At 37.7% G+C, this 13,110-nt stretch overlaps 1 protein-coding gene across 1 annotated transcript in view; it reads left to right on the plus strand.

Annotated features, from left to right (window-relative positions):
• Positions 1 to 13,110, plus strand: part of LOC106842352 (protein eyes shut homolog) — a 1,064,587-nt gene that overhangs the window by 109,464 nt on the left and 942,013 nt on the right. Inside the window, exon 7 of the mRNA XM_070516721.1 lies at positions 10,951 to 11,210. Coding sequence (XP_070372822.1) covers positions 10,951 to 11,210 — 260 coding nt within the window. The remainder of the gene's footprint in view (positions 1 to 10,950; positions 11,211 to 13,110) is intronic.

Raw genomic sequence — 13,110 nt, forward strand, 5'->3', positions numbered from 1 at the left:
AATACTGTGCATAGACAGATCTCTATATGTAAAAGACGACATAGAACAAATAAAAGAAAAATCAAGAACCATGGGCTGCTAACCCATGCTCCAACATAAAAGGCAGCTTTAAGATTAAGACAAAATGTAAACCACTGCTTGAAAAAAAAAAAAAGTAGTTTTATTCTAAGACTATTGCAAGCTCTAAGTGAAAAAGTTACTGGTACAGAATTAAGAAAAAAATGAAATTTTCCCTCTTCCACCCAAGCCACTCCTCAGTATATCCATACTTAATAATAATAGTCTTCATCAAAGCACCCACTATATTCCAAGTACTTCTCTAAGTATTTTATAGGCAATAGCTAACTTTGTCCCTACTTGAGAAAGATATTTTCTTGTCGTAGGTTTTAGAGAACTGAGACTCTGAGAATAACTTGTCAAGTTTCTATAAGCTACTATAAGGCAGATGAACCCAGTACCCCCGACCCTCCGAGTATGTTTGCACTCCATATGCCTTACTGCCTTTATAAGCTTTGAAACATTTTTGGTATATACAGAAGTGCATATATGCAGACATTATGACACAATTGGAATCTATGTTATGTATGACATTATAAAATGACTATCTTTCTAACTCATTACATACAAAAATACATCACTTACTTTAGTTATTGCAGAGACTATAACCAGTGCCCATTTAATGTCATTTATGTTCTTTGGATTTTTTGCCTGTGTAAACAATGAACAGAGAAGAACTCTGAATATCTGTCTTTGTGCTCTTGCATGTGGATATTTCTGGAAGTGGAATACTAAAAGCATTTGGCACTCACCCATGGTAAATGTATTATTACCTATTCAATTCCCCAGGAATCAAACTCCGAGATGGAAATCGGCATGCTACAAGTGCTCTCGAAATATGTGCAGTGTCTTTGTACATCACTTATAACACAATAAAGCTTTTGAAAAAGAAAAAACATCTGTGGGAGAATTAAAGATGCAGAGGGCATAAACACGGTATGAATTGTAGTGAAGGACAATGGAGGCTCCCTGGTCCCCCTGGGAGCTCTAGCACAGGGATGACCTAGTAGAGTTGTCCCACGTTGAGACAAGGTGGCTTAGTCTTTGCGTCCATGCATCAGTCAGTCATTGGATGTGAGCTGTCCCAAGAAAAGAAGACTCACTTTGAGTGAAGTGTCTCTTTCTAGCTGAGGTCAATTCTCATAGCTGTCAGCCACCAACGTTTCCAGGAGTTGGGGAAGTGAGGGCTTCAGTCCTGGATTGAACGCATCCACTAGCACCTATAGTTAATAATATAGCACGTGAGCTTTAAAATAGGTCGAGGGCAGATCCCATGTTAAATGTTCTTACCACAAAACACACACACAAAAGAACACGATGAAATTTTTAGAGGTGATGGATATCCTTTACAATGGTAATGGTATCACACGTGTATACATATGTCCAAACTCATCAAGATCTACTCATTAAAGGTGTGCAATTTTTGTATGTGCATCAATTATACCTCTCTATAAAGATAAATAATTAATTTTTAAAAAAGAAACCACATCTTATATCCTCAGATTCACTTACTCCTTATAAGTTCTGTAAGATGCTACTTCAGGATTCTGGTTAGCTTCTTTTCCTGGGATAAATTATAAGGAAAGATTAGTAGTATGAATTATTGCACCTACCCCTGGAGCTGTTCCACAGGGCTTAGCTAATATACTTCATCTCCCTCCTCCCCTGACCACCTTATAATCTCTTTATCATCAACTAGCCTCTCTCTGGTCTCGCTCTACCTCTTGCAGTCTATGTTATAATTCACCTACTGGGACTTGCCATAAACTTTGCAAGATATCTTTTGCCATCACAAATTCCACTGAGACCTCTAGTACTACAGAGCCCATTGAGTATCACAGTGCAGAAGGCAAGTCTCCTTGGACTCGGGCTGGAATCTTTTACCAAGTCTTCTCCTGCTCTGGGACTCATGCAAAGCTGCCAGCTGTCTCTGTCCCAATGTGAATGGGGCAGAGCAATATTTCTGCCACTAGAACCAGAGAGGCCTGCCAAGTGTTGTGCTTCCCTCTTAGTTTTGTGTGGTATAAGATATACTAATTTGCCTTTAATTCGCATTAGATGTCCCAAGACGCTCCAGAACATTGGATCTTGAACAACTTATGTGACAGGACCCTGGGTCTTCATAGGGTTAATCTCCTGTAGCCTGGAGCACGTGTATCTTCCCAAAGCTTTTGTCACATTTGTCATTTATTATTTGTCCATTTTGACTACCATAATAAGTGATGTCCTCAACTTAGTGAATCAGTGTGACAGCCTGTAGAATGTCCAGATGGTCCTGTTACCTTCAGATTATATTATGATAGAGGGTGGGAGAAATAACGTATCCTTGAGACAAGACCTTAAATGAGCAGTGTTTTCTGTTCCAAATGAATATGCACTGTTTCTGACCTTCCTACTTGACAGGCACAGAGATTTTCCGCATTCTTGGCCACATATCAAGCATCTGATGCAGTGATAATCTGCTCAATCAAATGTGCCACACCTGAAACAACAGCAGCAGCAATCGAGCTATTACTTGGTTTTGAGTAATCCACTGTCATCCTCAAGGTGATGTGTGTTTTTTGTAGGGACAGAACTGGCAAATAGAGTAGAGAAATGATAGTAGCCCCTCCTTTTGTCCTCAAGCGTGGCACCATTTCTACTTTTTCCCTAGAGTTCTATCTTATTTTTTTTTATTTTTTTATTTTTTTTTTAAAGATTTTATTTTTTCCTTTTTCTCCCCAAAGCCCCCCGGTACATAGTTGTATATTCTTTGTTGTGGGTCCTTCTAGTTGTGGCATGTGGGACGCTGCCTCAGCGTGGTTTGATGAGCAGTGTCATGTCCGCGCCCAGGATTCGAACCAACGAAACACTGGGCCGCCTGCAGCGGAACGCGCGAACCTAACCTCTCGGCCATGGGGCCAGCCCCCCTATCTTATTTTTAATTTATGGTTCTGGCTGGGGGAAGGGAGTCTAAGTGGGGAGACAGGTTTGAAGGCTTCCAGTTTGCATTGCCCATAGTTCTAATGCCCAAGCAAAGAATGACATGAGGGTTCTACCAAACAAAATGTTAAGTCCATTCCAAGTATATATTCAGGGACTAGAGAAACGACAACTGGAAGCAGTGGACCCACTGTGAGCTACACCTGGGCCAGGTGCATTTATTCCCTTGCCTCCATATGCCCTCGTTCTAACACCAGGGCAATGAAGCCTCAGAAATCCAGGTGTCAATGACAAATTGAACTTAAGTCCAACATCCTTCAAATGTTTGGCCTTCTTTCTTTTAAGTGTAGTTACAAAAGTCAGTGGCCATGGGAATCATTTCTGCATCTTGCTGTAGTGTTGTAGGGTGTTTTCTCCTGGGCACTTGGCCTCTCCTTCAATCAGTGTGTTTGAGGTCTGAAAACTGGGCAAAGGATCATTATTTTTAGCAGGAAGAGCTGCCCTCAGCCTCCTAATCACCCATTCTTGATTTATTTTGATTGTGTAGATTGAAGAGTATCCTTGCTGTCTACCACTCTATCTTGCCCCCGGAGGCAAGGTGTTCTAAGTGTCTCCATAGTTCTCCAAGGATCAGGGCCGCCCGACTACATCTTTAACCTTGGTGATCATTATAATCATGGTGATCATTATATTATGTGCCACCACCTGGTCTTTTTAAATTCCAAAATCCTACCATCCTCATTACTTACAGGGAGCCAAATTTGGTAACAGCATCTACTATAATCAGTCCTGTCCTACAGAGGATGGCCAACACTGAGCTTCTCAGTGAAGTGGCTGCCTTTCCGAAAAGCATATATCTTAGCACTTGAATAAAAAGTATAATCTCCAGGTCCTCCTGCAGAACATGTCCTCACTTTTGTGGCCTCACATAAAATACATTGTTTAGCGTGCTCATTTTTTTCTGAGCTTTTTATTTTTTCCACTGTTTACCACTGTTTGCCATGCTTTACCATGATGATTCTGTTATTTCTTCTTCAGTTAATGTGGACCATTAATTTCTCCAAGCTTCCAGGAATTGACTAATTAAGTGCCAGGAAAGGGCTGGTGAGGAAATAGGATCATATGTGTAAATACTTTCCACATAGCCCCTCTGAGACGGGCGACCCCGGAGTGACATTTCTTTACCAGAGATTTCTCTGCCGCACCTTCTTTCTCCCTTTTTCTCTCTCCCTCATCTCTGTTTCTCTTATTTCTTTCTATAATCTCATACCTCCTTTAAAAATAAGTAAAAGTCAATGTGGGTGCTATCTGGGTCTTTCTAAAGGAGATGTTCTATAATTTTAAATTTTAATGAAATAATGGGCCTATAGTAATTTCTATTTCTCTGAATACTTTTTAGCTTTCTTAAGTAGGTTTATTTCTGTGTATTTTTGACATTGGCTAACCAAAATTGTGCTACAGTTCATAATTAGTTGTATCGTATGCATACAGCCTAGAACTGAGTGTATAATTAGTCTAGTATATATTGCTTATACGTATTACTACTTTCGGGGATATATATATATATATATGTATATATATATTTATATGTATTTGGTAACAGAGCATTTATCATAACGCTATTCCCAACAACAAACCAAAGATTTATTTCATTTCCTGTTTGCATACACGTAATACATTTTCTAAATGTATTTTGCTTGCTCAGCTGATTTTCTTTTGAGACTTAGTCTGATGCTTATTAAATTTGGAGTTTAAATGGTTTCTCCATTTAAAAATTCTGGCATACTGTACATTTATGAATTATTTTGAAAATGTTCATCAATTTAAGTTCCCCATCTCAGGACTTTAGTTCTTTTAAGTAACACTCTGTGTCTTGTTTTGTATTCTAGATGTCTGTCTCCTACCCAAGCTGTGTTTTTGTATAAATATTATAGAGACATAGACACATGCATACATACAATTAAGTAAAATTTTAAGGAGTGAAAAAGGTGCAACTGTAAGTTTCTCTGAATAATTAGGAAATTACATTTAAAAGTAGACTTACATGGACTTGTCCAAAGGATCTGTTTGGGGAAAAACCAAGAGCCAGAAGCAACACTTACTCAGGAAAACTGACGCACTGTCAATTTGCTGTGTTTATACACACACACACACCATCAAGGTAAATAAATGAAATATAAAATATAAGAATTTAAAGATGCCACCTTGATGCATTTTAAATATGAACTGAGGCTGTGGTTAAAGTTGTCATATAATCGTTCATGCTGCTCATGTTGACTGCATTAGCCGTATTCCTGGGTCAGTAGGTAAACTCACAAACGGTAGCTTCAGCTGTCTTCAGTCAGCCTTTAATACAAGTGTTTTATTTCATCTTATTCCGATTATTGTTGAAAAAGTCATTTTTGAGATGAATTTATGTGCACTGTAGATTTAAAAAAAATCTATAAAATCTGATCATCTGTGTCAGTGGTAAAATGCTCCCTTCTTATGGTTTTCATGTTATGATCGCAATGGCAAAAAATGTGCAACTGTGTACTAAGCATCAGTACCCTCTCCTCCTCTCCCATTCCTATCAAGGTCATTCCCTGTCTCACCCGATGGCACCAGTATCTTTCCAAGACTGAAGCTAAAATCCACTGAATCCTTCCCATGACTCAGTCTGCCGCCTCAGCTTATGATAATCGTTGTCCAGGTCCTCTCCAGCATCAGAAATGTGCTTCGCATCTGGTATACCTTCTTCCTGCCTTGGTTTGGGCTCTCAGAATCTCTTATCAGCAGTAAAAAAATACCTTCCTAAATGATCTTCGTGCTACCAAGCTCTCCTTATTTTAATCCGTCTTTTCCTCTATAACAATCTGATTGTGGGCCAGCCCGGTGGTGCAGTGGTTAAGTTCACACGTTCCGCTTTGGTGGCCTGGGGTTCACTTGTTTGGATCCTGGGTGTGGATCTATGCACTGCTTGTCAAGCCATGCTGTGGCAGGCATCCCACATACAAAGTAGAGGAAGATGAGCACGGATGTTAGCTCAGGGCCGGTCTTCCTCAGCAAAAAGAGGAGGATTGGCAGCAGATGTTAGCTTAAGGCTAATCTGCCTCAACAAAACTCAGTCTAATTGTGTTATGACCATACTTTAAAACAACCACAACAGAACCTTAAATATCTTCAGGAATAGAATGCAAAATAGCTTAGTTTCATTGTTGTGGGGTGCAGCCTTTCCCTGCTGTCACTTTTTAGGCCATCTCCATATTTAGCCCACCGTATTCGTCTTCCCGTACGTTTTTACTTCTTAACGTCTTCATGCTGTTCTTCAGAGTGGTCTTTAATCTTGTTTTCTACTTTTATTGTCTACTAATAAAATTAAAAGTTTCTTTGAAATAAATTTTACCAGTCCAAATAAGCTAAATGGTTTTTTACTTTTTTCCCCAAGAGGATTGCAATGGTTAAGAGCATGGCAGTGGCCGTCTTGTAATTCACTGTTTATATAGTGTTGTTGACGGCACACCTGATGATATAACTAATTGAAAAAACAAATAGGTGAATGGAAAAAACAATAAAATAAAGAATGAATGACTTAGTTGGGCAACCCATATTTTTTATTTCTTCTTTTTCTTATACCCTCAATGTTTTAAGATATTAAAGAAGTAAAACGATTTTATTACTTACAATCTTATCATTTGTCTTTCACCTACTAGCATGGTTGGGATTTTATTTTGCATACAGGTAACGGCTGCAAAAAAAAATAAATGAACTAATCTTTATAGGAAAATATTCTTTTAAGTTATGGATACTATTAGATTTAAATTTATGTTTATATCCAAAAAAGTTGGTATACCTATACAAAACATGTTCAAACACAGATAAATATTGCTGAACAATATTTAATCATTGCATATCTATATTTATGGGAAGGTATGCATATAGAATGGTTAATATTCAGAAATTGGAATCTACTAAGAGTTTTTAAGCTAATGAATTTCTTTGATGAACACTCTTTTTTTCCTATTTTATAACAATGCCATCTACTTTATTTTCTCTTATTAGCTTTGATACTTTAAATCAACATTTAAGAACTGAAATGCTAGGGCCAGCCCAGTGGCATAGTGGTTAAGTTCACATGCTCCTCTTCATGGCATCGGGTTCATGGGTTCAGATCCCAGGTGCGGATTTGTGTACCACTCATCAAACCATGCTGAGGTGGCGTCCCGCATACATAATAGAGGAAGATTGGCACAGATCTTAGCTCAACAACACTTCCTCAAGCAAAAAGAGGAATATTGGCATTAGGACCAATCTTCCTCACCAAAAAGAAAAAAAGAAAAAAAGAATTGAAATGTTCTTACTTAGAAGGAGTTCAATGTGTTTTATGCCAGTGGGTTTTTGGTTCCCTCACTAGCAAAGACAGCAAATTAGAATATATTAGTCTACCTTTAAGCGCACATTAAATTAGTTTTCAAGTGTTTACTACTAGAAATTGTACACTTGAAAAGTCACAGAATATATGTTTTTGCTTGTTTGTTCTTTTAATCCATAAAGACTCCTCTTCTAGCTGTGAGTTTGGAAAATCCCTGCCAGATCACACTGAATCTTCAAATTATTTCATGGTACAATGTAAAAACCAGATTAAAGCTCTCACATAAAATATGTTTTTCCATCCATCAAAGACCAGTTTCTCTGATACGTACAAAAGCAGATTCAAATATACAAACATGAGGGTCTGATTGTCAGTTACTACCAGTGACTTTGCTTCTTAAAAGTTTATTTTCTACAAAAAAATCCACTCATCTCCATAGACCTCAGCCTTGGCTTCGTCACTCCTATTGACATATGGCCAGATGCTTTCCTGAGGATTTGATGCTTGTAATAACACCACATGAGATCTTGGGCCACCTGTTATTTGAGAAGATAAAACAAACCTTCAGCACATATGCTACATATTCAAGCATTGTCGGCTATTCACAGAGAACTCTTTTAAAATAGACACGTTGAAATTACGTACTCATGAAAGAATACAAGAGAAATAAAAAGATAACTATTGTGCAACGCCCCTCAGAAGTAAAGTTACTTCAAGTAAGATAAATGCACTGAAGCGCTTCTGTTGGACTTTGGTGATTCCAAATTTTAACATTATTTCACGAAATGTTTAATGGTCTTATAATGGATTTGAGACCTGCAAAAAAGAAAAAGGAAGAAAGAAAAGAGAGAAGCTGAGAGGAAGAGGTCTGGGTTTCTGATCTCAGGTTTGCTAACTATGGGACTTTGGCTAAATCACCTTTATCCTTTGCAGCTCCAGCTAGCTCATCTGCAAAGTGAAAGTAGGAATACTTCTTGCACTGATTTCAAAGCTTCACGGGAGGCGTCAAATTGGATAATATATTGGACAGTTTTCAATATGATGTGGTATAATGTGATGTGGTTTGACAAATAAATGAAAAGTGCCACTAGATATTGAAGCAATCCCTGTTGTTGAGATGCATATTTTATTTAGGCATAAATAGGGTAACAACGGTTTTTCAAATTTTTTTTAAAATTTTTCCTTCTTCTCCCCAAAACCCCCCAGTACATAGCTGTATATTCTAGCTGTGGATCCTTCTAGTTGTGGCGTGTGGGAACGCCACCTCAGCATGGCTTGATGAGTGGTGCTACATCGGCGCCTGGGATCGGAATGGGCGAAACCCTGGGCCAAAGCAGAGCATGCGAACTCAACCACTCAGCCACGGGGCCGGCCCCTAACAAAGGTGTTGAAAATTCTGTGAAAGCTCCTAGTAACCACTGTAGGAGACTAGGCATTGTTGATGCCAGTTACTATATACACTTTTTCTTCATTATCTCATTTAATCTTTACAACAATTCTCTAAGATTACCAATTTTATTATGCTCTCTGGCCCTCAATTTCCCAAATGAAACAATTCAGGTAAGTCTGTATGATTCTAAACAAAGAGCTTATATTAATTAATATTTATCATATTTTTAATTTACATTGTACATAAGAATATGGAGATTCAGATGATTCCTACACATCAAGGAACCAGAAGCTTAATAGTGGCAACCCATGCAAATGTTTATAATACAAGCTACCATATGTGATGAATTTCTAAAGAGTGTGGCAAGCAAATTTTAGAGCAAGGTAAAATCATGTGCAGGATTAGTAAATAAGTGATAGTATAGCCTTCTTTGGAAAATATTCTGTTTCATTAAGGGATATAGGAGATAATCAAAGACGAAGAGGATAGCATCTTAGTTCTGTAAGTGAAAGAGTGCCCTGAAAATAAGTATGCTGGGACAATAGACCTAAGCCAGGACTGTCCAGGCCAACTAGGATGGCTAGTCACCAACATAATGTCATTACTTTTTAGGGAGGAAAGTAAAAATATAAAGGCTGTTTACTCATTCTGAAAGGAAATAACACTCATATTTATATTTTTATATTTCAAAGGTACGAATTATTTCAGTTGTAAAGTTTGCCTTATACAAACACACCTTACAAGAAATACTCAGTTTGCATGGTAGCACTTTCTGCCCATTACCAAATTAAAAAAAAAAATAACTGTAAATAACACTGTTTTTTTAATTAGGTTTAATATTATTGAGCTAGTAAACACATTGTTAGTCAATTATGCCTAAAACCATCTTGCCCCTTATTCAATTTAGTATTTATTTCAATGACAACTATATTTATTTGGAGTTCAATTTCAAGTACTGGTGCAAGCCGATCGTTCAGCATCTCCTCCCGCTCTGTCGGTGTCCTCTGTGTTTGTTAGCACAAAAGGGTCTGGGTATTCCTGGGGCTTTGACACTGCAAAAGAGGTGATTGATTGCTTGATTCATTCTCTCTCCCTTTCTTCCTTTTCTTTTCTTTTTTTTTTTTTTCTTTAGCAAGATATTGCTTATCACGGAGCAAATTACATGTTTTAGCACGTAATAGATTTTTCAAGTTGTCTTGAATATCTAATCTATTAGTAAAGGAAATTTTTTTTCAAAAAATAATTCTTTACTATCTCCTCTGCCTTGTGCCATGATTTGTTACTTGTCAGGTAGTACATTTACCCAAGATTTGGAGCTCCATCCTGCCCACAGATTGACAGGAGTTCCCTCTCTGAACCCACCCACTGTTTACAATTGACTTCCACTCAACCAGTTGATTGACAATCTTCGCATGGGCTCCACGTCTGCAGGTTTCATTATTACGTATTTGCTTTATTTGAATACCTTACATGGAAAACCCTTTTTCCTGCCCTGTAGGAATTCTGCTGTTCTTAGGATCAGAACTAGTTACTTTGATGGAAAATGTTTGGCTAAAGTGCTATTTGAAGTCAAAAATTTCCAAGAGAATGACAGATGCTGGATGGTTGAGGGTCAGACTGAGTCTGTGACGTACAGCTGGGATCCGAATGCTTTACTTTTATTTGTCTCCTTTCTCTTCAATTTTCCCACATTATTCAAATTTTAATGGGAAAGTTGTTTTTAAAAACATACAAAAACAGAGACAAAAAATGGATGCTTAACCTAAAGGAGCATCTTGCTGTAAATACTCTGGCAGTTATAAGAATCACATGTGCTAAAGACATTGAATTAAATATCGTCTCAGGCTTATAAACAGTGATCCCATGTGTAAAAAATCATTTTACATAAGAGAAATAATTGAGGAAATTTTCTTAGTTGGTAATTCAGCTCAATAGTTGCTAAAATTGAAATTGATAGCACTGTTGTTCTCTGGTACATCTCAGTGGCCTGACTATGTTAGAAACTTACCAAATGCTTCTTAAATCTTATTTCAGCCAGTGCAGTCAGTTTGGCAGGAAAACACATTAAATTGTCTCACGAAATTAGGTGAACAATATGTTTAAAGTACGTATAATTTATTAATCTTGCTATAAATAAAAAATCGTATTAATTCAATGTAGTAATTACATTGAAAATGCAAAGAATAAATTTGGAACAGCATTGCTCATATTTTTTAAAATTGTATTTCAGCTGTGAATGTACATCTGGTTGGACTGGACAAAACTGTAGTGAGGAAATCAATGAATGTGACTCTGACCCATGCCTGAATGGAGCCCTCTGTCATGAATCAACCATCCCAGGGCAATTTGTATGCCTGTGCCCACCCTTTTTCACGGGAAAATTTTGCCAGGAATATCGTAGCTCCTGTGATCCACTCAATGACCCTTGCAGAAACAATGCAACGTGCTTGACTTTGGTAGATGGACAACGTTACTGTGTTTGTAGAGAAGGTAAGAGCTTATATTTGTTTTAATGTTTTATTTCATTTTGGTTTGGTTTTGTCCCTATGGGAGATGACTTCTTAAGAACGGGTGAGAGAAAACCTAAATACATTGGAGGATGGGGGAGTATCTGCTCCAAATCAGGTATATAAATCTACTGGGACACATAATACTGGGGAAATAATCTAAAAAGTTAACCTAAATAGCATAGCAGGAAAGGGACAAAGCTGAAACTTTGTGGCTTTTGGCTCTTTTTCGTTTTTGCTTTGTTTCAGAGATCCTCTCTCATTCAATTTCTCTTTTCTGAGTAATCTTGTCCGTGTAGTGTTCCTGACAATAGCAGTTAGTTAGAAATGGGCATAGGTACAATCCAGGGCAATCAGATGCTTCACTGTAACTTTTCTCCTGGACTTATCTATGAACATCACTTCTTTCTACTTAAATTGCTCAACCAGTATCATGTGACTCTGGTGGCTACCTTGTACCGTGGGAGAGAGCCCATGTGAGAGAGAGAATGAGCTGATCAAAGGACATTATGAAGCCCCTGAATCCAGCCATACCTGACGTCAGGCTGCTTCTGGCTTTCTGGGTCAGATCAGCCAATAACTTCAACTATTATCACTAACGATGCTTGACTGGGATCTCTTCACCTGTAACTGAAAGAGGTCTGATCAGTACACAGGTGGTCTGGGTAAATATTTACTGCTCACATACTGCTGGCTGTGCAAGAGCCATTACCACCTTCAGCAGGAATGCTTCTAACATAAAACCAGCACGTCACAGGTTTCAGTGTAACTGGAATGTGCCGTAAACACAGTGTAAAACCATATTGTGTCAAGAGGTCTACAACTGCTGGTTATTTTCTCATAACCACTTATATGTTCATATCTCTTTCCTTCTTACTGGCTCCACTGCAATAGAAGTCCTTTAAAGATAAACGCAACACTTATTTACTCTTCTGCCCCAAAAGGCCAGCTTAGACCATATCATTTAAGAGTTATCTTAGTCAAAGCTAATTCCGTTTGTTTTTACAAACTATTTACATCTTCCTGAGCATGTAAGGTAATCTATTATAAGGATATAGAGGCAAATTCTATGTACATGACAGAAACTTCTGGGCCTTCCGTGGAATTGGAACTAGAAACTGGGGAGCTATTAGTAATTGTTTTTGCAAAAATGACATGGGCTCTATATAGCACATAACGTGGACATATAGAGCATACGGAAAGATATTTGCAGGAAAGAAGCAGGAAAAGAAAGACAGGAAACAATGTGAGAGGAGCGTTTGATGCTTTGCAAACCTCACTAACTGTGAAGTACATCATTTAAATGAGTGATTTTCCTTTTAACAAAGATTGGTAGTGAAGTTTTTTGAAAAATTGTTCAATAGCAGCAGAAGAGCTAATTTTTTGAGCAGCATTATTCCATGGTGCTTTACTCATCCCACTAACAGATTCTCAGAATATAAGTAATAGATCAATATTTATGGAGGGGCAGCAGTATATTTCCTCAGTTTAAATAAAATTTCCTCTATTTTCACCAGAGATAATTTTCCAGAAGAAGGCATGTTTATCCAAATCATAATAGTTTTGATGATTCAATTCATAAATTCATTTAATGAATTTCTATAATCTAGTGAGATTCCTTTCCTGTTGTGGAATGAGGGGAAAATAAGTTCAGAGATACCACCAAACCTTATCTCCTATTATACTACTACTAAGATTTTCCATTCTCATGAGCAGCCACAAAAAGGTCTTGGGGACAATTTAGATTTCACCATTGTATGTAAGTAGAATCTTATTTTTTTTCTTGGAACTTCATCCTTCCACTTAAGGCTTCCAGAGAAACAGGACTACTTAAGTCAATGCTTTTGACAGAGTGGCGGGCGGACGCAACCACTCATGTGTTC

Source organism: Equus asinus, chromosome 8 (assembly GCF_041296235.1).
Source record: "Equus asinus isolate D_3611 breed Donkey chromosome 8, EquAss-T2T_v2, whole genome shotgun sequence".
NCBI classification, from domain to species: Eukaryota; Metazoa; Chordata; class Mammalia; order Perissodactyla; family Equidae; genus Equus; species Equus asinus.